Source organism: Urtica dioica, chromosome 1, assembly GCF_054948205.1.
Source record: "Urtica dioica subsp. dioica isolate 48M chromosome 1, U.dioica_male_clone48M_v1_H2, whole genome shotgun sequence".
Taxonomy (NCBI): Eukaryota; Viridiplantae; Streptophyta; class Magnoliopsida; order Rosales; family Urticaceae; genus Urtica; species Urtica dioica.
This window is the reverse complement of record NC_142756.1, coordinates 10,833,185-10,857,473: the sequence shown is the minus strand read 5'-3', so window position 1 is coordinate 10,857,473 and position 24,289 is coordinate 10,833,185. Positions and strand designations below refer to the sequence as shown.

The 24,289-nt window shown below is 36.0% G+C and overlaps 2 protein-coding genes and 2 pseudogenes across 5 annotated transcripts; 2 read left to right on the top strand and 2 right to left on the bottom strand.

Annotated features, from left to right (window-relative positions):
* Window positions 1-9,386: 9,386 nt before the first annotated feature.
* LOC149407171 (uncharacterized) lies at window positions 9,387-10,824 on the top strand. Its single transcript, XM_089626635.1, has 2 exons — window positions 9,387-10,165; window positions 10,214-10,824. The coding sequence occupies exons 1-2, from the start codon at window positions 9,676-9,678 to the stop codon at window positions 10,741-10,743; spliced, it is 1,020 nt and encodes a 339-aa protein (XP_089482761.1). The 5' UTR covers window positions 9,387-9,675; the 3' UTR covers window positions 10,744-10,824.
* A 2,565-nt stretch (window positions 10,825-13,389) lies between these two features.
* Window positions 13,390-15,777, bottom strand: LOC149407170 (uncharacterized). 4 transcript variants are annotated; one of them, XR_016301330.1, is made up of 7 exons: window positions 15,607-15,777; window positions 15,436-15,522; window positions 14,970-15,115; window positions 14,806-14,884; window positions 14,576-14,700; window positions 13,862-14,060; window positions 13,390-13,764 (listed from the first exon to the last, which is right to left on the bottom strand). XR_016301330.1 is itself a non-coding variant. In XM_089626159.1 (6 exons), exons 3-6 carry the CDS (start codon window positions 15,039-15,041, stop codon window positions 14,007-14,009), a joined length of 330 nt encoding a protein of 109 aa, XP_089482285.1. In that variant the 5' UTR covers window positions 15,042-15,115; window positions 15,436-15,522; window positions 15,607-15,777; the 3' UTR covers window positions 13,390-14,006. The 4 variants fall into 4 exon arrangements, 1 of the variants encoding a protein (XP_089482285.1); XR_016301331.1 differs by having other exon boundaries at window positions 13,390-13,689; XR_016301328.1 differs by having other exon boundaries at window positions 13,661-13,689; window positions 13,765-14,060.
* A 4,858-nt stretch (window positions 15,778-20,635) lies between these two features.
* Window positions 20,636-21,509, bottom strand: LOC149407169 (uncharacterized protein At4g28440 pseudogene; annotated as a pseudogene).
* A 161-nt stretch (window positions 21,510-21,670) lies between these two features.
* Window positions 21,671-23,544, top strand: LOC149407168 (uncharacterized; annotated as a pseudogene).
* The last annotated feature ends 745 nt before the right edge of the window (window positions 23,545-24,289 follow it).

Genomic DNA, 24,289 nt, shown 5'->3' with positions numbered 1-24,289 from the left:
TTTGCCCTTTTACTTAATCAAATGGAAATAATGAATATATTTATATTAAATAATAGGCAATAATAATATAAAATAACAGAAAATTTCAAAATAGTTATACGTGGCACGCTAATCTAGAACGGCTCACCAAGATTAGCGTTACTATTGAGAACCTGTCAACACAGATAATAAACGTAAATTACTGGAAATTATCTCATTCTTGAATGGAAATAAATGGAAATAATTGTAAATAAATCATCTGTAACAACACAGTCTGTACTATTTTTTTAAAAACCAGATCAGATCTGGGTTAAAAAAAACCCAGATCTGGTTTCGAAATAAATGGAAATAATTGTAAATAATATACTACAGAAGCTTAATTGTAAGGTGCGCCTCCCCTCGGGGAAGGCCGGGCCCAGGCTGCCCGGGCCTCCATCGCCGCCGCTCGCCTGCCAAACAGTCTCGGCGTCGCCGCCCAGGGCCGACACGACCATCTCAGCACCCGGCTCGACCTGCGCGACTCCACCCAGGCCACGCGCGCCCCCATCCCAGCGCCCGGCCCGACCTGCGCGACTCCACCCAGGCCGCGCGCGCCCCCAGAGCCGCCTGGGTCTCCTCTGGCGATGCTTCCGGCGCAGACAGCGCCGACGAGGGCCGGCGCACCTTCGCCCGGGCCCGCCTCGCCGAGCACGCCTCCACGCCGGTCGACTCGGCTCTCCCCGGCGCTCCTAGGCCGACGCCACCCGGTGCCGATCTCGCCGGGCGCAGCCACGCTCGGGTTGAAAATAGAGAGATAGAGAGAGAGAGAGAGAGAGAGAGAGAGAGAGAGAGAGAGAGAGAACGCCCAGAGTTATTTTGTGGAGTGGCTGGAGAGAGAGAGAGTGAGAGAGAGAGAGAGATATTGAACGTGGATACTAATTCAAAAGCAAAATAACTGCCTAACAATTAACGCACAAAAAAAGGAAGAAAAAAAATATGCTAATTAAAAAACTGAGGACAAAAAAGTAAAACATAATTTGCCACCTATTACGTTTGGCTATTTCCCTAAAAAACTACAAACATAGGCTAGATCCCAAACCTAACGTTTTAGGTGGCCTAGTTGCTTATAAAACTCTTGTTTTTAATAATAATTACTTATTTTCTTATATATTACCCTTATATTAAATTTTTTTATAAATTAATATACTATTTTTCCTCTCTCCCTCTCTCTATCTCTCTCTCTCTCTCTCAAAAACGATCATAACAACTATTATTTACATACCACAATTATGTTCAAAAGCAACATTTTTTTTTCTCTGAATTAGCTCGTATAAAACTCAAATTGTGTATTAAAAATAAATTAAAACTCAAATTGTGGAAGCATGGCCAAGAATTTCAACAAGAACAACGAGGAAGAAATTGTTAATTTAGAGATTTTATTTTTAATATTTAGGTACCCCTTAGTTTTAGTTTTTGGGATATTCATAAAATATATAAAAGAACAACAACAACAACAAAAAAAATGAAAGTATGATTTTACCTTAATTTCCGTTACATATTTGACAGAAGAATGACTCATGAAAAAAAACTCAAAAACACATGGTTAAAGAAAAGGTAAGATAAAATTGTTACGGGCCTAATAGTTCAGGGGCAAAAATGAAATTTATCCTAAAAAAATTCAATATTGAAAATTACTTGAGCTAGCTAATTTTAAAAATATATTTCAAAAAAAAAATTTATTCTTATTTTTATATTTAATTTTATTTTTAGAATATCTTATTTTACAATATTTTCCTTAATGTTTCAATTTTTTTTATTATATACAATTTCATTTAAATTTTTCTTACTTGCTTCTAGTTTCATTTAGGAAAACAGCATAATCCTCTGAAAATTAAAATAAACATTTTTGTCTATAGAAAATTTGAGATATTTAAGGATTCACCATCTTATTCATAAAATTTTCCAAAATCAATAAGAACTTAGGTAACTATTTCGAATGAAAGGCGCACAATTCTAAATTTTGAAATCACAAGGTAAATATCCCGACAAAAATGACTTAGAGATTATAATTAATACCTGCATAAATTATCGCCGAAAAAATAAGAATGAGGTAAAGGAATAAAGTGTTTTCAAAATAAGAGGCAAAATCGAAGGCTTGAAGTATGAGAATTATATGAAATACACATGTGAAATTAAAGCTATCAATTGGACCGGGCCACCCACGGGCCACCCGGCCCGGCCCTTATTTTAATTGGTTTTGGGTCGGCCCAGACCGGATTAAAGAAGGGTCGGGCCGGTCCGGTTTTTAAATTGGTCCTGGTTTGGGCCTTCGTTTTAAGCCCAAAATCCGAGCCCGGTCCGAAGCCCTTGAAAAGCACAGAACCGGCACGGCCCAGGCACAGAACCGGCACAGCCCAAGCACGAACCAGGCACGGCCCAGGCACAAGCCCGTTTGAGGCCCAATTTTTTTTTTTTAATCTCTAAATATATGTATTATACATATAATATTATCGATAACACTTGTACTTGCTTAACATTAAGTACTTTTTTAAATATTCTAGCTCCTAGTGTTTAATTCTCTAAATCGTTCATTTTCTATGTAACATTCTCTATATAAACTCAAGAGATTTATTTGATACTGTTGTACATCTTAATTTCTCAAGAACTACGAGTGGGATCCGGCTTATTACTTACATGGATTTTTTGAAGTATTTTGCAAATGCACATAAGTATTATCAGGTGTATACTATCCAACTGCTCATCTTGCATTACATGAATTATTTAATATTTCAAACGCTTTTGCTACTTATAGACAATACGATCTATTAAGCTAATTATTTTACCTATGAACAAAAATTTACAAATTATTGAGAAGGAGTGCCGTTTTTATATGTCATTGCAACTTCATTAGTTCCTAGATGTCAATTATTAGTTGGTACTGATGGTTAAATAAAAGATATTGCCAAAAATTTGATTCATAATTCGAGACATCATTCGTCGTCGTCATCTTCTCAAACATCATTTTCTAAGCTTGTGAAATATTTGGAAACTGAATTTTACACAGAGAATCCAGACGAATTTGATATTCTAGAATGGTGGAATAACAAACAAGGGCGTTATCCAACACTGTCTTTAATTGCCCAAGACATTCTTGTCACTCCGGTATCAAGTGTAGCGTCAGAGCAAGCATTTAGTGCAAGTAACCGTGTTCTCGACGACAGAAGATCAACAATGAGTCCAGATATTTTAGAAGACCTAATGTGTTTCAAAGGATTGGGAGGATGCAAGAAGGCGATAACAAAACAGAGATGAAGACTCGATTGCGACGTACTTAACAATATTAGAGGATGAAGTTTCTGCTTCTTTAAGCTGTCACATATAATCAATCACAATCTCAAAATAGGCCTTTAAGCAGTCAAAACAATTAAAAAAAACAAAGAGCCCAAAACAGGACCGTTAAAAAAGCCCAAAACAGCTCAAACATGCCAAAAATTAACCCCAAACAAGGCCCAAGACCATGCTCGAATCAAGCCCAGGACCAAGCCCAGACCCGGCCAAGACCAGGCCTAGACCCGGCCCAGGACCAAGCCCGGCCCGTGACCCAAAGGGGCTTGTGCCTGGGCCCGGCTGGTCCTGATGGTTCTCTACTATGGGTTGGGCCGACCCGGGCCCCTTTATTATTGGGCCAAGGCCCGGACCTACTAAGGGCCTCATTTTTTTGGGCTGGGCCGGCCCGACCCAATTGACAGCTTTATGTGAAATGAGGTATTTTCTGAATAAGAATGATAGGGGATGTATTATACGGAAAAGATTTGAAAATGGTATTACATAGGTAATTTTCAAAAATCAATATTTGCTTATTGCAGCTATTTTAGGTAGGGCTACACATACTTAAAAGACGTCAATTATAAAATGCCTCATATTTTCAAATCTTTTATAAATGTGTCTAAATAAAACTGTAAACTGCAAACTAGCCCATGTTTGGTAAATTTTGCAATCTAGCCATTTACTTAAATATACGACTATGGAATACCTAATATACCCTTGTGTTATTTAAATTAGTTGAAAAAAAACAATAGCCAATGTTTGAGGAAATTTACACGCTTGGATTCAAATTTGAATACTTAAAAGAAAAATCGTTAATGCATATAATATAGGAAAGAAATAATAATTGATTTCAAAAAGAAAATTTACTTGAGTCCGTCTAATAAGAATATAAAAGTCAACAACGTCATCACGCCAAGATTCAAATTTGAATGTTTAACCTGTAATATAGGAAAGAAAATATAAATTGATTAATTCACCTAATCACATGCGTGTAAAGGTGGCAACATTAATGATAACAAAAATATATTCAATAAAGGCAAAAGCTTTTGTTTCTCTCTCATGAACCGTCCCTTTCTCTCCCCACCATCTCGATCTAACCTAGAAAAACCCTAAAAAATTCTTCTCCGCACGTTCGCTACCCCACATAGATTCCCTAACTACCCCGCATAGATTCCCTACCCTAAAAAATTTGTCGTGACCGAAGATTCGAAAGTGGTAAAAAAATAGGAAAACGTTGGAGCGAGTTTAAATCTTCGAGGAAAAGACGTGCAAAATCATCAACTAAGGTATGTTAAATATTATATTTCATTACTAAAAGCACCTAGACCTAATACTAAGTCTATGTATCGCAGATGGGTGAATTTGTAGTATAACCAGAATTATGGAACCCAAAGATAAGTATATGTCAACATTTCGAAATTAATTACTGACAAAACAAATAAATAGATATTAATAAAGATATACAAAAGAAAAAAAAATTCGAATAATAATAAACGATTACGAAATCATTACCATGATTTTTTTTTTATCATCTCAGCAACTTTATATGCAAGTGCGAATATGATTGTTTGAAAGAGCCGCGAATCTTTGTTAAAGCATCAGCACGACCTTTTCAAGCCTTAAAATAGCTTATTTCAACCTTAAATCGAGTGCGCATAATATCTATAACACCCTTAGGTTTAATGGAATCAGCTTGATCACCCATAAAATCTTGCTTAACCATTTTGCTAATCAAATTTGATGAACATTGTCCGTTTGTTGCCGAAGTGACTTGGCTATAACAATTATGAGTTTCATAAAAGTACGAATCACCCAAAGCTTTGATTCACGACATACCGATGCATTCATTTTCCAAGACAATTTGAAACCTTACAAATCAAGTTATACCGCGAATTGCTAGATCTAGACAAATGGACCTCAAAATTATTCCATACGGCTAGTACACCAAAAGCATCGACCATCACCTTTTTATTCACGAACATATTATTCACATTCAAATCAATGTTCATCGGGAAGTTGTCCACATCAACCTGACCAAAGAGAAAAAAAATTACTCTTCCATGGAATCCTCGTCGTCAATCATAGCAATTGATGGCGACTGACTTAGCCTCTGTCTCTCAAACGTTACAAATGTTAAAACACGAACAAATATTAGGAGCGGTCCATTAATCTAGTATGAACAAACAATTGATAATTTATTGAATACATACTTGATTCAGACAATGAAAACTGAGAACCACTCATGATGCTCTTTCGAATGAATCTATGACACAAAAATATTCAGAGTGAATCAAATGTAACATACGTTGCAATATATTTCAAATACGTTACGAAAATAAACTAAAATAAACTATTCTTACCAATAGGACTGCGTTCAAAGAATATTTTTTTTTCATGATAAACAAACTCTTATAAGAAGCAAAGGCTTTTATTTCTGATAAGAAACATTTAGAGAAAATGCGGAACTAAATAATTCAAAATTTGAATTCCGTAACAAAATGAATCCATGAAAATATGTGAGATAATTTAATTCAAATCTGTTACTTACAAAACGAAAATAAAAAATCCCTAAATAATGGGATATACAATTTATATTCTAATAGAAAGTAATCGAAATCAAAACCACTTTCCTGATTATAACGATATTATAATCTATTCTATTATACGTGGTTACAAATTAGGAAAGTCAAATTCTAAATGAATAACGAATAACGTGTCTGTATATTTGAAGGATGCCGATTAAATCTTTTTTTTTAAATGAAATAGTAGACCACGTGTATTAAATGCAAATTTTGGCAGATCAAACGTTGCTACAAATTTTGTTAGCCAAATTCTTGTAGAGGATAATATAGTATTTAACTTCATATATGATTAAGTCACATCATCATTTTTTGCTAGAATAGAAACTTGGGCGAAACGTTGGCTAGATTGCAATATTAACAAGTGGATTAGTTCGACTAATTTTTCTATAAAAAAAAAGTTACAAATAAATCTGAAACATATAACAAATGTAAGAATATGTATCTATATTACAAATTAATAATATATTTATATTTTGGCGAATTAAGTTTGAAAAAATGAAACTGCTCCTTCCATTTCATTTCTCTATATATTCCATTTGATATCAGGTAAGTTTGTATAGAGACTTTGCTAGCCATCACACAATAGGGGTATTATAAAACTTCACCTAAAACAATTTTAATTTTGATTGTGTAAAGATGTACAATTTTTTTTTTTTTTTTTTTTTTTTATAATTATGGGCCAATACACTAAAACTTTTATATGATTCATGTACTAACAGTTAAGCTTGAGCATTCTTATCAAGATCTTTGAGAAATTTAGATTAAGAACTTAAAAATAACTATTAAAAAAAAAAAAACCAATTAAAAGAAAACAGTACTATAAAACTAGGAGTTCTCAATAAAATTGTCAATTAAATCAACTTGATCATTCAAATTAAGCTGTTTTATTAATTAAATTGTCCCGTCATAACTCAAATTTAATCGCATTGTTACCAACTCAAAACACAAGTCTTTCAAGTACGTTGGGGATTTGAAGTCACATGATCAAATGAAAACAAACCAACCAATATCGTTAAGTCTTTCATTTTTATTTTTAGATGGAAAACATATCTAATAATTACATAGAAGTGGTTATTAATTGTATGCGTTAATTTCTTTAACATGTGAATTTTGTCCAGATAAGAAATGCCTAAATATCTAATAATAATAAAATAGTACAAATTAAGAAAAGACGCGTGTGCCATACTATGAAGAATTATGCATGAGTTGAGCTATAACTTTATTGTGAAAATATAAATAAGATTTTCGTCCAAAAAAAAAATTGTTGTAATGATTATTGTACATGAATGATTATTTTTGCCTATACAATAAGTTAGTTAGGTTGTACATCTTGACACACTTGCCCAAGGGTCGATTACCTTTGCCAAGGGTCTACTAGCTCGTTAATGGCCTTCTCTGACTGCCAAGATGCCTCTCCATATCTTAATGATCCGTACTTTAGCTTAAAAATACCTTATTTCACCAAAGGAAGACGTAAAGGTCATTTTTATTTAGAAAAATGTCGTCAAAACTCTTTCTCTCTCTCTCTCTAGCTAATAAAGACGCAAGTATTTCCATCGCTCTATATAGTAATCAGATTAATGTTGAACATTGAAATTTATACTTTGCGCTCTTTTAGCTTACTTTTTTTTTGTCTTATCCAATTGACCAATTCTTCCAGATTCAATTTTTCTGTGAATAAAAGATCAAGATCGACCGAACCCGATTTTATTGCTTTCCTATATTCTATAAAGATCGTGGAATATTTGAAAATTATGTAAAATAAATAAAAACTATAATTGGATATAACAAACACGTGGACTAAAATAATAAACAAATAATTGGCTGCTTAAGCCACGGAATGTGTAGCAATTTAATTTTAGCCACCCTTTCGTTAATTTCTCGTAAATAGCCATCTTGCTTACGTGGCAGCTTATTAATTGAATTAGTTTTACATTTTTGCCCTTACGCTATTTTAATTAGGCAGTTTTTTTTTTAAAATTTCGAATTAAATATTGAAACCGAATAGGGAAGTTTTCAAATTTAAAATCTGAATTTTGAGCAGATTTTGAAAGTTCTCAGCCATTAATTGTTATGTATTTGGAAATTTTCGGCGTTGACTTTAGGTAATTAGTCTCTATTTTCGTGCAATTAATTATGGATAATATCTGTAAATATATTCTTCATTCATTGCTATTATTTGTCTTCCATATATTTATAATTTCCAGAATTTTCGTGCTCAAAATATTTCCAGAATTTTTTTTCAGTGCAAATACACGATTATACTGTAAATATACTGTAAATAAGCTTTGTATTTACAGTGAATATACTGTGAATATGCTTTGTTTTTACAATGAATATACTGTAAATAAGCTTCGTATTTACACGAATATACTGTAAATATGATTTCTATTTACACGAACATACTGAAAAAAAAAAAAAAAATCTGTTCTTCGCGGAGTCCATAATATTGATCGGGACCTTTAGACGCAGATTCTTCTCTTCTCGGAAAATTCAAACAGGGAGCACGAGAGAAAAAAAAAATCAATCTCTTGAATTCCGACGTTTCTCTTTGATGAATACCTTCTCAATTTGATGAATTTTCACGGGAAATACCTTCTCAATTTGATGAATTCCGACGGTCCTCTTTGATTCCAGCCGAACTCCTCGACAATCTCTTCTCGGCAACTCCCGGCGACTCCCCGGTCCGAGCGCGCGGATTTTGGGTCCGCTCATGACGGGGTGTTTGGTGGTGGTCCGGTCGAGCGTTCTCTTCTTCCTCGAGCTCTCACTCCCTCGATCTCTCTCTCGGCTCTCTCTCTCTCTCTCTCTCTCTCTCGGTTCTCTTTCATCTTTTTTTTTAAAAAAACTATAAATTGGAGCGGTTGTGGTTAAGTGTGAACGCAGCTACACGGTTATAATTACCTCATTGATATTCGCGAGCATTAATAACCAAATATTTGACTTGATTACGTGTAAATAGCCGATAGAAACTGGGCGGGAAAACAAAAGGGTAGTCTAGTCATATTTTGGCTGTAAATAAATCCTCCTGGCTATTTACCATTTATTAACAAAATGTGGGTTAAAAATAAATTGCCTATTTTCAGGAGGCTATATAGCTTAATTACCCAATAATAAATAAGTAAAGAAATTTTTTTTAGTGTTAGAGTAAACGCGTCCTTGAAGTATTAGCTCATATTACCGAGACTTAATTTAATTAATTTTTTTTGGTGAATTACAACAATGCTACTGTAGCTTTCATATAAGATTCAATTAAAATATTAATAAACATGTATAGTTTTTTTTTTAATGGAAATGCAAACTGATATAATTAGTTATCATAGTTATATGCTACTTGCCATGATACATAAAGAAGCTTATAGTTTGAATCGATCGTGACCCAATAAGAGCTCAAAATCAAACAAATATTTTGTCTACTAAAATATTGCCTAGTGATCATGAGCTAATTGCTGAAACCCGATCTGTCAAATTTATATTTTCTTAACGTCACTTTTAAAGTAGTAAAATTTCTTTTCTCTCTCCTTCGGTAAGAGTCTCTCTCTCAAAACAGAGTAAAGAAACCCTAGCTTCGCTGCCGCCGCCGCCTCCTGGGCTCCGGCCTGGGAGGTGAGCATCGGCTTCGGTAGCTTCTCTTCACTGACGTGCGCGGCTCTAGGTGGCGTTTCTTCCTTCGTCCCTGCATCGGCTCAGCTCATCGTTACTCCGACGCGCCGGCGGTTCCTGGTGCTCGGCCGTGGTGAAGTCCGGGGAGTCGCTGGGGCTGGAGAGGCAAGAATTCTGAAACCCTCTCCACGGGCTCAAGGAAAAGATGCGAGCTCTGACTCTCCTGTACGAGCAACAAAAGCGATCCTCTTTCTCTCTCATCAACAACAACAACAATGGAAGAGGAGAAGCAGAAGAAGAGACCGAGTCTCGCCGATTCTCGACTCACCTCGGCAAGAAACAAGAAGCGAACAACAATCGAGTCATCTCGATGACGGCTCTGCCGAAACCGGCGAGAAATTACAGTCTACGCAGCGAATCGGCGAAGGAGAACGTGGTCGAAGCGAGGGGTCCGGTGGCGAGGAAGCTTTCGATGGGTGGGGAGAGCAAGATCAACGTGTTCGTGAGGCTGAGGCCAATGGCGAAGAAGGAGAGAGAGGCCGGCGGCTACGGTGGATCTATGGTTCGCAGGTGGCCTCGGTGGCTTCGGTGGGTCTGTGGTTCGCAGGTGGCCTCGGTGGCTTCGGTGGGTCTGGTCTCGGATCCCTTGGTGGGTCTGTGGTACGCAGGTGGCTTCGGTGGCTTCGGTGGGTCAGGTCTCGGTGGCTTCGGTGGGTCAGGTCTCGGTGGCTTCGGTGGGTCAGGTGGCTCCGGTGGGTCTGGTCTCGGATCTGAGAACGGTTTGGCGGCTCCGGTGGCTTCCTCTGTTTTTCTCTCCGACTGGAGTGATACGGAAGAGTATGCGGTGAGACTCCGAGCTAAGGATGGGAGGGACGTGGCTGAAGAGTTTTTCGGGTGCAGAAGTGGTCGGATCTGCCGATTTGGTTGTGTTGTGTTTTTTGTTTTGTGTTTTTACTTAGTTATGCTTTCTGTTTTTATGCTAGTTAGCTCATGTTGCGTTGGGTTTGACTTGGTTTATCTTGGACACGGATTAGCCGTTGTCCACTATCCCGTTGTGGATTTCCTGTTAGGTTTTGTTCTATACAGGTTGAAGAGGCATCTTCTTCGTGGTCATCAAACCGAGGTTGAGTGGATCTTTCCATCTACCAATTTTGGTTTTGTTGAAAGAGCCCTATGTGTGCTCAATTTCTGTGCTCGTCGTTCTTCCACTTGTCGGAAGCATGCACAAAACGTGCGATTACCGGAACTTAGTGTTAGTTTCACTTCGACTTAGGTTTGAGGTGTTCCATGTACTAATGTGTTTTTCTCCTGTATTGATGGGTTTTTTACCCAATTTTAATGGAAAATCCGTGACTTTCAAAAAAAAAAAACGTCACTTTTAAAGTACCAGTGGACTAGCGCACGTAGTAAGTTACACGTGAGTTATTTTCAATATGGACTGCCATTTGAGTTTGCCGATCTATGTTTATTACGTAAATCAAATAATTTTTTTTTAATTAAAGCTAAGTATATAATTAATATGATCATGTAACATGCGGATTAACTTTAAGGACCATCATGATAACCCACTAACTAGATTTTGTATTGCTCTATCGCATCTTTTCCGATCCACTATCTTTCTTCAGCAGTGCTTGCTTACTAGTGATGAAAGCAATAGGTCTTTTGGAATCGTTCAATAAACCTCTCTAAGTTTAAGTTTAAAGTACTTTTCTCTATGGCTCTCTAGATATATATTTATATAAAAAAATCAAGTTTGCTAATTTTTGATAAATTTTAAATAGAATAAATTACAGTAATTTTCCCTGAACTTTGGATTCGGAAACAAAGTTCCCCTCATTTTAAAATTTCCACAAAAAATTCTCTAAACTCTGAGTGTCCTTAAATTTACCGTCTTCCGTCAAAATTTGGGAATTCCATCCATTTTACTCACGTTTTAGTCACATAAGATCTCAGTTGAGGTTATAATGATATTTTTACCTATTCTCATTTATTTAATATGTTTATATCATTTAAATCGATTTAAAATAATTAAAATATTAATTCCACTATAAATATTAAGCTTCTATGTGATTCGACTACGGCAGTGGCTGAGACGTTCATCTCCGGCGATGATTCCGTGGCTGGAAGCAAAGTCAATGCCGGAGGTTGACTCCACGGACTTGGCTGAGGCGGCGGCGTGGGACGAGGTTGTCGGGCTTGAGGAGACGTAGAGACGGAATCTCCAGCGACTCCACGTGAAAGGCGTGTTGTGGAAGCACTGCGAGGAAGGCAATGAGATATCGGTTGTTTTCTGACTCACTCACGGCAGAGAAGTCTCCGTCGACGGAAATGGCCTATCCATGGTGTCGAGGAAGGCTATAGCGATGGCTTTGGAGCGTAAAATCAACGCGGGAGAGCTGAGACGACGTATAGTGTCGCGGTTCTTGGAGAATCTTAGATCCGTGACAGAGAAGGAGACAGAGATGATCGGAGCCATCATACGGAACATGTATTCGCCGGATCTGAGCAGTGGTTCGGTAATCCATGTCGTTCAGGAGGTCAAGCTTCTCGCTAGAATGATGTGAAAACAAGGTGTTTTCGTTTTTTCAGGGAATTTAGGAGTTCCTAATTATGCAATATTTCTGGTATAACAACAATCACAATGTTTGAATTCTGTAATATCCAATGTATTTACGGAAGGGATAATGCTTTAACAGATCAAGAGTTCAGAGAACTTTTTGTGAAATTTTGAAAATGAGGGTGCACTTTATTACTGAGTCCAGAGTATATGGGGAGTTGCTGTAATTTTTCCTTTTAAATAAATAGTTACGAGATTTACTGGTAAAGGATAAAAAATTATAATAGTTGTAAATATTCGTTAATAATTGTAAGTAAACATCATACTCCAAAGGCATAAATGGAATGCTAAAAACATCCAAACAATACCACATCACCATAATAGCTATTTACTTAAAATTTACAAACTAAATAAATGATAGTCGAGGGTAGGAATGACAATGGGTAGGCGTGTGCACGGTCCGATCCGGTCTAAAACCGGTCAAAAATTAAGCCGGATCGGTCTAAACGGTTTTTAACGGTTTTATAATACTGTTTTCATATCTATCGTCATCATTATTACCTCATATAATTAGCTAATATCTAGCTATATTTACATTTTTACATTGCTATATAGTCACTATTTCGTAAATACTAAGTAAATAGCTACAAACATAACGTGACATTCTTGATTTATCCTTTCATTGAAATGAAATGGTATGGTATTAATTTACATCAATTTACGCATATAAATATATGGATGTGATCATTTACCTAATACTAATGAAAGATTGACTATATAACAATGTGAAAGTGTAAATATGACTATATACATAATGGATCCTTATTATATATATATATATATATATATATATACTAGGATGTAGAACGTGCTTCGCACGTGGTGATTATAGATACTAATTGGTAAATTTATTTTAAAATAATGGTATGGCTTTTTAATACATCTTTGTTAAAGAGTTTTACCAGTATTCATCAAAGTAAAATACAATTGAAAAATAATATGAAATTGTAAGAGATAATATTCCATAATAAACCGTGGGAGTAAAATAAATTCAAATTAAGTAAGAGATAATAGATTTTGATTCTTCATCTCTAGAATTTCATCATTGCAATTTGGAAGAAGCATTAGTACCATGACCTTCTAAATAATTATGAACTTTCAATTATTTGCACCATTGCTTTACACTTGAATTTTGATGAGATTAACCACTTCGTCATTATACGGAAAACATACTATAATTACAAATGGGTTATATAGATGTATACTTCGAAAATATGAAACAAACCCAAATTCAAGAACAAAACATCAACCGATCCATTTGAAATTAACATCCAAAATAAAAAATAGAGAAAATTATAAATGAAATTAATAAAACAGGATTTGACAGAGTAATTCTCAAGGAGTGATCTACAATTAGTCCTAGCAACGGAGAGACATTGTACATGAAGCTCAGATTATATTACCTACCGGAAGCTATGTTCTTGCGCTCAGCATGGCTCGATAAAATTTGCTAGTATATAAGTAAATTATGCTTTCAAACTTGATAATATATAAGTAAATTATTTTTTTTTTTACATAAATAGGCTAACTTTGATGAACAACCACCTTAAATAAGAAAACTCCTATAAATTTGTGACCGAAATCATGCCCTAGAACCGAATACTGCAAGGAGAAATTACGCAGGACATCAATCAATGAACTGTGAGGAGAAAATGCTTGAGACATCAATGTACGTACCTTGGAGAAGAGAAAACACCGAATCAAATTATTTGGACTGCAATTAAAGGAAAGGGGTAAAGTGAGTTTGTAATAGAGAGAGAGGGAAAATATGAACCTGAATTCGTGGATAAGGCCATGCTTAAGAGCTCGTCATCGAGGTAGAAGGCGGAACGTCGAGCTCGTCATTTTAATAATATTATAATATTAATAGATCATTAGTTTCATACACAAAGTTATTCATGTAATCACTATAACACAATTTAATTGAAGCTTGTAGCGACCAGTGAGTAGAATGTGCTGCAACCTACAAGCCCCTGCAATAACACACCCACAGGCACTGGAAATAACTACAAAAGAGTAATACTAACTACGTACTGAGCCAGACCAAATAGGGAGGTGTGAAAGACAAACTTCAAAGCCAACAACATAAAAATTCACACAAACTCAGAGTAATATAAAACAAGACCACATACAAGTATAAGCCTAAAAACATTCACCAAAGTAAAAAGTTAATCTCTTTATGGCTCTAGACGAACTAAGAAATGTGTGTATCCAAATCATTTAGATTTTTGAAATCCAACTTTGCTTCTATGTGGCAGTAATAGTGACCAAAAAGGACTTCTATGTATTTATCTATACACACACACACACACACACACACACACATATATATATATATATATAATAAACGAGCGAGCGCTTTCCCTAGCCCCCTCGTACTGTTCGATACAAGCAAATCCAACGTCGAGTTTTTATCAACCTTAATCATTGCATCATGAAATAAGGAAATCAAAAGGCGATTTTGGGTTTTTTTTTTTTTTTTGCTTACCTTCTGGTTATAACGACTATGCGTGGACCGGCTCGGCAATACTCCTCCAAAACCATGTTGGACCCGATCATCGTCCCGATGATGATTCCCCTGAGCCAGCTGTACCATATCAACACTGTCACCCCCTTCAAAAAAAAAAAAAAAAACCAGGTTCAAATTTGTATGCCATTAAACAATAAACATTTTCAGTACATGATTTATGTATTTATTTTAATTTTGTTGATACTTACCAGATATCCGAAAGCCAACTCCCAGGATTACTCCCGTACTCATCATCGTCACAATATATCTACTGATTTGGATGGCCATCTGTGAAAAACATTACATAATTCTCACCAGTCAAACTCAAATTACATAAACCCTAAATTAAACCAAAAGAATGAAGAATTCTAACCGAGGAAAACACTTCTTCCAATTTGGCCACAGCTTTACTATCCTCTTCATCATTCCTCGAGTTCAATCCCATACCCGATGTGACGGTGTAACTCAAAGACCCCCCAAAACTCGAACTTTTCGAGACCAAGCCTCCTTTTTCCTTCGCTTTATTCCATAATACCACCAAATATCAATCTCAAAGCCTATCCTTATCAATATACCATAGCTAAACCCTAGAAATGCCTACAGATAGGTCGTATTTCAAAATACACAAATATTGTTATAGCTTTTTTTCAGAGTTAAAATATCATACTCGTGTATAAGGAAAACACTAAGAGAGGTTCGACTCTAAAAAATCATATCCCAACCCAGAAAATATAAATAAACAGATAAAACCCATTGAAGAACCCAAACATCCCAAATGAAAAACCCATAAGAGGTCGCAATTCGGGAATATGACAACACGAGAAGAGATATTTGTTTACCTTGAGCGATTCCAACGATGAATCATAATTTCTTTTCCACTTGCTCGCCTAAACCCCCAAAACTGAAGACGAATTTCATCTTTGAACCTTCAAATCAAACGCAAGACGAAATTCTAGAATTTCGTATCTAAAATTCAAAAGATAACCAAAGGAAAACAAGGAGAGCCATACCTTAAGCGGTTGAATCCTCGTTCTTCATCCAATTCTCTCCCGAACTCTCTTTCTCGCTCCATCTCTCGCACTCTCTTTCTATTGAGCCTCTCTTTTTCTCTCTTTCGTTCTTCCAAGGCAAATATAACCGCTCAACCTGCCGTTGGATTCTCATTATATTAATGAAGAGAAAGTGATGTTGTGTCGTAATCTTATTGGATTACAAATAGTCACAACGAAAATGAATAGGCACTTAACATTTCGTACGCTGACAAAGTAAAAAAAAAAAACGGTTTGTATTCAAAGTGAGGTGTGAACATTTCGGAATTGGCTTACATGTCGCAATTTAATTGGTAGATCCTTATGAACAGTGATTTCGGATTTGCACTTATTATATTTTAATAGATATATATATATATATATATATATATATATATATATATATATATATATATAATGGAAGAAGAGTTTATTATTCATATAGACACGGTATACTATTTATCTCAAAGTGAAATTCGTTTGAATCAAATAGTATTAAGAGTCTGTGTCACTCATATAATAGACTAAAAAAGACTTCATACACATAAAATTATCAATGTTGCCATCCCCTTGATTTTTCCGGAACTTTCTTAAAATTGTGGTGAATTTTCAAACCATCTAGATATCTCTAGAAATAAATTTATATTAACAATGCCACTCATATAATTAATAATAAAAAAAGACCTCATACACAAATAACATTACCAATGTTATCCCTTGATTCTTCCCGAACATTTGTGAATTTTTCATGTCACTATAAACAAAGTTATATAACTACAAGCATGCACATAGACCACCAATGCCAATATAGACCACCAAATATCCATTATGCATAATAATATGCCAAGTATTGTTTAACTAAATTAGCATCTTATTCCACCATCAACATCAGGTTATCACTCGACAACCCTAACTCTTTCATTTTTTTGTTCCAATAAATTTAGGAATTTTAACTCACGAGAGATAATAAATACATTATAAATGATTACTAAATAGAATAATGATTTATTTTATTAGCATCATATGATTAGTGAATTGAGCTCTGAATATCAGAATCAATAACAACTATCATCCATAGCCTCTGTATTAAACTGAGTCACGTGCTGGGCACCTGAGTTCGGGCGGTGAGCTAAAACATGGTCGATGACTGATACATGTCTGGGTAGCTGTATCTAAAGTCATATATGTGGAACACTAGTGAAGGTTCATCACGACGTGCGAGCATTCTGCACTGGTGGTAACTGCACGACCTGGACAGACTTTGGTTGTAGACGTGTCGTTTAAGTACCGTTACGACACACTAACCGAGGTCGCTATGATGGTCATAGTGAGACTTTATCTAAATCTTGAAGTGATCATGGACACTGGATCATGTTACCGCGCTCTTTGACTCATTCGCTAAAAGGTTATTATCATGCTAATCACAACTTATGTCTTGTGAGTTTCGGGGCATGATTCGAGTAGGAAGTGGTTGACAGATATGAAATTTAGCCTTCCTGAAAGAAGGTCAATGTTCACTCACCTAAGGGTTAATTCCACAACCGATAGATTTTCAATAGTGCGTTCGGAAGTCTGTACGTTCGGAAGAATCTTTCGCTGGGGAAGCAATAGTGCTTAGGGTATATAAGTATCAAGAAAGGTATAACGAATTAATTGACCTTTCTCGATACGGGTTGAACCTGTAGGATCTTGATCACGAACTGACTAGATCAGTGGACACTCGTCACGATGAGTAAATATAATTCTAGTATAAAGGAGACTTCAGTCTTGGCGTACCTAGGTGGAGTCTGACCAACATTAGACAAATCGATGTGATAAAGAAAAATGACTTTTTTCGTCTTTTCATCGATTTTGTTAAGCTTCTATCACTAGGTCCATAGCCCCCGATTCGGCTTTGATAAGACGAATAAAGAACCTCTAATAATAATGTGTTTCATTATTATAGATCTCTCAAGCTGTAATGGTGATTGACAGCATTAAATTCAGAAAACGGGTATTTGCTTAATTAATAAAGTATTTATAGTAGAATTGTTTATTTATTGTTTGATCAAGTAAATAATCAATTGATCCATTATTTATTTACTGTGATCAAGTAAATAATTAATCAATTACTTATATTTTTATTGTTGGATCAAGTAAAGAAATAATTAATTGAGTTTTAAGTAATTGAGCCTTTCACAAAATGAGGAAGTCAAATTTTTGGGATTTGAGAACAAGGAATTGCGTCACTCCCTCTTGGCCGTGTGTCAAAATTCATCCATCATAATATTGGTACTTACCAATATTTTTTCTTTAGTTGTTTAAATAAAGGAGAGAGAAAAATATTTAAAAGGAAATAAGATATTGTCATTTATTCTCTCTCATGAATATTTAGAGAGAATAATATTTAAAAGTAAATAAGATATTGTCATTTATTCTCTCTCATGAATATTAAGAGAGTATAATATTTAAAAGAAAATAAGATATCGTCATTTATTCTCTCTCATGAATACTAGGAGAGAATAATATTTAAAAGGAAATAAGATATTTCCTTTATTCTCTCATAATTAAATATTCGCTATTTAAACAGAAAATAAAATCTCGTAGATATTTATATGATGGCTAAGAGAGAAAGTAGGATTAATGAGATGAGATCCAAGAGCTAAGTTTTGATTCACTAGTGTGAACACAATAAAAGGAAATAATATATTTTGGAAACTACCAAGAATATATCATTTGCACTACTATAGATAGGGGTTCATTAGAAAAGAAAAACAAGTCTTTGGGAGAGAAAATTTTCGTCCACCTCTCTCTCTCTCTCTCTCTCTCTCTCTCTACCCCTTGGAATTACTCAATTCCGTTCTCAGAAAATAAGAGTGAGATCATGAAACAACATTGTTTCTTGATCGAGTGAGATTAAAGAGTGTGGTCCCACTCCGTCTTTCTTTATTCGTCCGGAGATTACGTCTCGGAAGACTACGGTGTCATCAAGAGGAGTATGATGATCTGAAAACTTGAAGAAGAAGCTCAAGGCATTTGAAGACGGATTGTGAAAGCTTGAAGTTTCGGTTAGTGAGCTCAATCCGTAAGTATTCTTCGAACTTTATTCTTTGCTCTTATTGGTTGCTTGACATATTTGAATGCTTTCATTATTTAATTAATAAGTAAATCTACATTTTAATAGATAACCATAATATTAAGTAGCTCTTGTTAGTGTAATTAATTAATTCTGCAACTTATATGGTAATCAAGGTGAGCACATCACTATACAAGTGTTTTGAGAACGATTGTTCGTGTCTCATACCCGCTTGGTTCACCAAACAAATGGTGTCGGAACGATTGTTCGTGCCCGATACCAACCGTGATTAACCAATAAGTGGTATCGTAGCGATTGTTCATGTCATATAGCTACATGTTTCACCAGCAAATGGTATCAGAGCGATTGTTCGTGTCTAATACGTACTTACTTTTTACAGCAATATGAACCGTCGAGCTCGTCTCTTGTAATCAACATCATAACATTAATAAATAGTTCATTTTTCCCAAAAAATTCTCCTGTTTATTATTATAAATAATTAATATTCGTTTCTATACGACACCTTTCTGAGATCCATATATAAATATTCGTTCAGAGAGGGTAGCGCGCGGCGCGAGGTTGAAAATACGAGTAGTGCGCGGAAAGCAAGTATTGATTGGAGATCGATGGCACACTCTGTGCGGCACACGAAAGGAAGTGCGCGGTGTGCGGAGTCTAAGACTTTTGTCCTTCACGTCTCGTGTCTTCGTTTTGACCCTTTTGACTCATGATTGATTCGGTTTTTTTTTTTTTCGGAAAATGGCTCTCAATAGCTTATAGAGGCTTTTTACTTCTTTGAACCTATAAATCATCATAATCACTCTAAAACCATAAAAAACACTCGAGAACTCGCTAAATTCAAACCGTGAAATATGAGTTTAACGCGACGACCTTTCACCAACACGAACGAGTTCAAAATGTTTAAGGAGTCTCTAGCGGCCGAGCTTAGGGCCATCCACTCGAAGTTTCATAGCGCGATGAGCTCAGCCCCTAAGATCGACTAGTTTGTCGCTGAAGCGGAACGAACTCCCGTCATTTCGGGGATGCTGGAAAAGTTTGCCTCCCGCGATACGGCGGCATATTAAACCCCAAAGCTCATATAACATCCTTCTAAATCGCTATGGATCAAGCTCAATTAAGGGAACACGAGCGAGAAGCATGTTACTGCCTAAGCTCATTTTGCACGTTATTTTCATGCTATTCATCTGTATTTATCTATGTCATTAAGTGTGTAGCTATGGTGATCATGGTAGCTTAGTCATAACATTCATATGATAAAAGCCGCGCTGGTTCTATATTTATGCATGATGGGGCTAGATTGTTTAAGGAAAATAAAACCAAAATAGCATCTAGAATCGCGCATTCAGAATTCAGTAACATTATTACTATAAATATATATAGCTCAAGTGGGACATTGTTATGATATTATTTCCTTTAGTGAGCTGTTATATTTCTATAATTATGATAACTATTAAATTTTGATTTTTATTTTGAAATGAATATTGATAAATATTTTATAACTGATATGGAATGAATGAGTAGATACTAAATATAATTCATTACGAGAGTTACGGCTTTCCTTAGTAAATTATATATAAAGACTCACAAAATGGTTATGGTCTCCAATCCAAATCAATCAGTCTATTCTCTCCCCATCAAGAGTTAGACATTCCGTTTTTGTTGGAGAAGTAAGGTGATTATGCAACGGAAGACCATGTACTACCTGGCTCGTGTTCGTCCGACTACCGTTAAGCAAAGTTCTTCCGCATCAAGTGGTGATTGACCAAGATGGATGGTATCTTTAATCCTTTATAATCTAACAACATGTTGATTATGAGAAATACTATTAATATATAATTTTTCCATCGCACTAGCAACCATCAGGGCTTAATAAGAAGTTTTTGGCGCTAATATGCCAATATTTATATATAGATAAATATATATTAAAAAAACGATTCATTCTTCGCCATCAATGTTAACTAACTCATACTCGACAAGAAAAAGATTATTATCCTTGACGACGAACTCGGCCGGCTCAGTGACCTCAATGCGCCCCCATTTGTCGACACCCAGCCTCATCGATCCCTTAAACATGTCAATCTTCGCGTTTCATAGAATTATAGTTGAATGCACTTTCATCAACTCGACGATGGTTTTGGTCTCATCGCCGATGAGGCACTCGGAGATCCGAGCTGACAGAAGTGTTGCAAAACTAATCGGCCTTTATGAAGAACGGTGTTTGTGCAAAGGACCTTTGCGACGAGTGTGTGACTGGTGGTCCCTAGTTAGAGCTGGTCGATCCGTGAACTCGGGCTATCTCAGACTTCTCTTCGCGGCGTTGCTTTGCTCAGATTGTGCTTCCATATTTGACGCTATGGCTTTCTCATTCACAACCCAAACAATAACCCTAAATTTCTCATACTAGTAATTCCATCTCCTCGATTCAACTAGTCTCAAGCTCGATAAATTTTTAACTTTTATTTGAGATAAAGATTATTTTTTTTTGGATCACAAATAAAGATTAAAATATGATAAGTGGGATCTAGGTATGTTTGTGTGTATATGTGTGTCTGGGTGGACGTATGGGAGAGAGAGAGAGAGAAGAGAGAGAGAGAGAGAGAGAGAGAGAGAGAGAGAAATTGAATAGTATATTTCTTTCTTTTTAATTTTTCTCTTTTTTATTTTATTTGTTCAAAAAAATATATATTTATATATTAGCAAGATTATAAATTTACCCTATAAAAATTGATCATGTGAGAGTCACATACTAAAAAATTCAATGATAACAGAATTTTGTGAACAGCTACAGTGCAGCAAAACGAGAATACATAGTTAATTTTGTGGAAAAATAAAATTAAGGGGGTGGTTCATGACTCGACCTAGAGTTCGGGAAAAATTCATGTAATTAATCTTTTTTTTTCAAGTTTTTACCTGCTTGGAAAAGATTTTGCTAATAAATTTAAATCTGTTGACTTTCCTGCTTAAAAAAAAATGACACTTTTTGTTTCTCTATTAAACGGCAATTTTTAATTTTTTTGTTATTAAATTTTTTACATAACTACTTTTGAAAATTTTGATTGTTACTGATTTTAAAGGATATAATTCTGTTTTTTTTACCCCGAAATTATTAAGGGTATATTAGTTAATTCATCCACACTTAATATTAGAGGGAACGGTGCTAAGTCAGTTCTGTGTGCTTGAGGATTATTGTAAACAGCTTACAAGTTCTAATCCAGGTATTTTTGTGAATTTTCTATCTAATTGTGAATTTACTACGTAATTATGAATTTACTAATTTATTGATTGTGATTTTACAGGCTCTACAGCTCTTCTCAAAACTACTCTTATTGATGGTAAGAGAGTGTTTGAGAGAGCTTATATCTGCCTCAAAGCTTGTAAAGACGGATTCAAGGACGGGTGCAGGCCTTTGCTTGGCTTCGATGGTTGCTTCCTCAAGGGTTATACCCACGGCATGCTACTAGCGGCAATAGGTATTGACCCGAACAACTCTCAATACCCTGTTGCATACGCTGTTGTTGAGAAGGAGAATACCCAAAGTTGGACTTGGTTTCTAAATCTACTTCGGGAAGACCTAGACGTGCACAACACTTCTATTTTCACTATGATGACCGATAGGCAAAAAGGACTAGAGAAAGCTTTGGCGGATACATTCCCAGGGGCTGAGCATCGATTCTGCGTACGGCATCTTCACGCTAATTTCAAAACCGAGGGACACGGTAGCTTGACTTTGAAGCAACTGTTATGGAGTTGTGCCAAAGCAACGACTGAGACTGAGTTCAAGCGTCGTATGCAAGCACTCAAAGAATAGGACGAGAAGGCATACGATTGGTTGATGAAGAAACCACCTTCGCAATGGAGCAAGTCAGCTTTCAGAGTGCACGTCAAATGCGACATGTTATTGAACAACATGTGTGAAAGCTTCAACTCCGCGATTCTGCCTGCGAGGGATAAGCCAATCATCACACTACTTGAGAGAATTAGGTTCTGGCTTATGTGTAGGTTTGCCACTAAAAGAAATGAGGTTCAGAAATGGGTCAATGTTGTTGGGAAGCGTATTATAATGATTATAGAGGACCACAAACACACTGCCAAGTACTGTATGCCAACCAACGCAGGCAACGGAAAATTCCAGGTATTTGTTTTGATTTATATTTGATTTACTGATTATCTGAGACTTTTGTTGGTTGATTGAGAATATGATATTATTTGGGCAGGTCATGTTCCGAGGGACCGAGAGTTTTGCAGTGGACTTAATAGGTAAGACATGTACATGTCGCCTATTCGAGTTGACCGGAGTCCCGTGCCCACATGCATTAGCATGTATTTGGTCATCGGGTCTGCAGCCTTTTGATTATGTGGATGATTGCTACAAAAAGGATAAGTATGTAGCCGCATACTCTGGCATGATCGCGCCTATGACGAGTCCAGACAAGTGGCCAAACTCCGGTCTCAATCCAATAGACCCACCGCTTGAGCAGCGTCTACCTAGGCGTCCAAAGAAGAAGAGAAACAGACACCATGACGAGATTCCGCCAGGAACTACTCACGCCCCTCGAAAAGGACAAACAAACCGGTGCAGCAACTGCAAGCAACAAGGGCACTCGAGAAGGACTTGTCTTAATGAAAAATCGGTAGAGGTTAGTTTTTATTTGACCTCTTGTTTGTTTGTTCAGTTTAATCTCAGTTCAAGTTTAAAACACTACCTCTTGTTTGTTTGTTAGGACTCGGCTCCAAAGAAGAAAGGAATACCATTCTCGGCGAACCCGACCGCCGAGACACAAAAAAGGAACGAAAGAAGAAATAGGCAACGGGAAAGAGCTGCTGCTGCGGAGACTCGATTATAGGCATTAGATAATGGCTTCGTTATGGTTTTTTTTAGTTACAATATGGTGACCATTGCCATCTTTTGTTGTTTTGATTGGAATGAAAAATGTTACAGAATGATGTTTTGTACTATCAATATGTTTTGGCTGTTTTGATTGGAATGAAAAATTGCAGAATTCATATCAAGTCACAAAAAGCCATTTCAGTCCCGAAAGATGTTTTTTTTAGCTGTTATCTTCATCAATAAAGAGTATAAGATGAGAGTCTAGTGCTGTTTTTAGCTGTTTTTTTTAGCTGTTATCTTCATCAAGTAAAAACTGACTCTAGTGCTGCTGAAACTGAACAAAGAGTATAAAATGACACTTACAGAGATAACTGCAGAAGATTCAACAGGATCATAAGCGCTTTATTACATATTTAACACATTCATATGCCTCTTCAAACCCATATTAGAATTGCCGGGCATCAAGAATACAGTTGTGGGAAACAAATTCATTACCATTAACATGAGAGTCAAGAAAACAGATTTAACATGAGAGTCAAGAAAACAGATTTAACAGCCAAGAAAAAAACCAATTACAATTCCAAATAAAATTCCTGCGAAAATGTATCTAAAATTCATGCTTTGTGATTTCCTAATTGCTTGCTCTTCCTCTCTGCCCGTAGGTCGTCTGGATAGTTCGAATTCCAACTCGTTTACTCTCCTAAGTAATCCGGGAATTCCAACTCGTCTAGATAGTTCGAATTCCAACTCGCTTTGATCTT

Coding starts and splice junctions, on each gene's coding strand:
- LOC149407171 (XM_089626635.1), top strand. CDS start 9,676: ATGCGAGCTCTGACTCTCCTGTACGAGCAACAAAAGCGATCCTCTTTC. Junction 10,166..10,213: donor CGGTGGCTTCGGTGGGTCAG/GTCTCGGTGGCT, acceptor TCGGTGGGTCAG/GTGGCTCCGGTGGGTCTGGT.
- LOC149407170 (XM_089626159.1), bottom strand. CDS start 15,041: ATGGGATTGAACTCGAGGAATGATGAAGAGGATAGTAAAGCTGTGGCC. Junction 14,885..14,969: donor TGGAAGAAGTGTTTTCCTCG/GTTAGAATTCTT, acceptor TGTTTTTCACAG/ATGGCCATCCAAATCAGTAG. Junction 14,061..14,575: donor ATAGTCGTTATAACCAGAAG/GTAAGCAAAAAA, acceptor GTGTTATTGCAG/GGGCTTGTAGGTTGCAGCAC.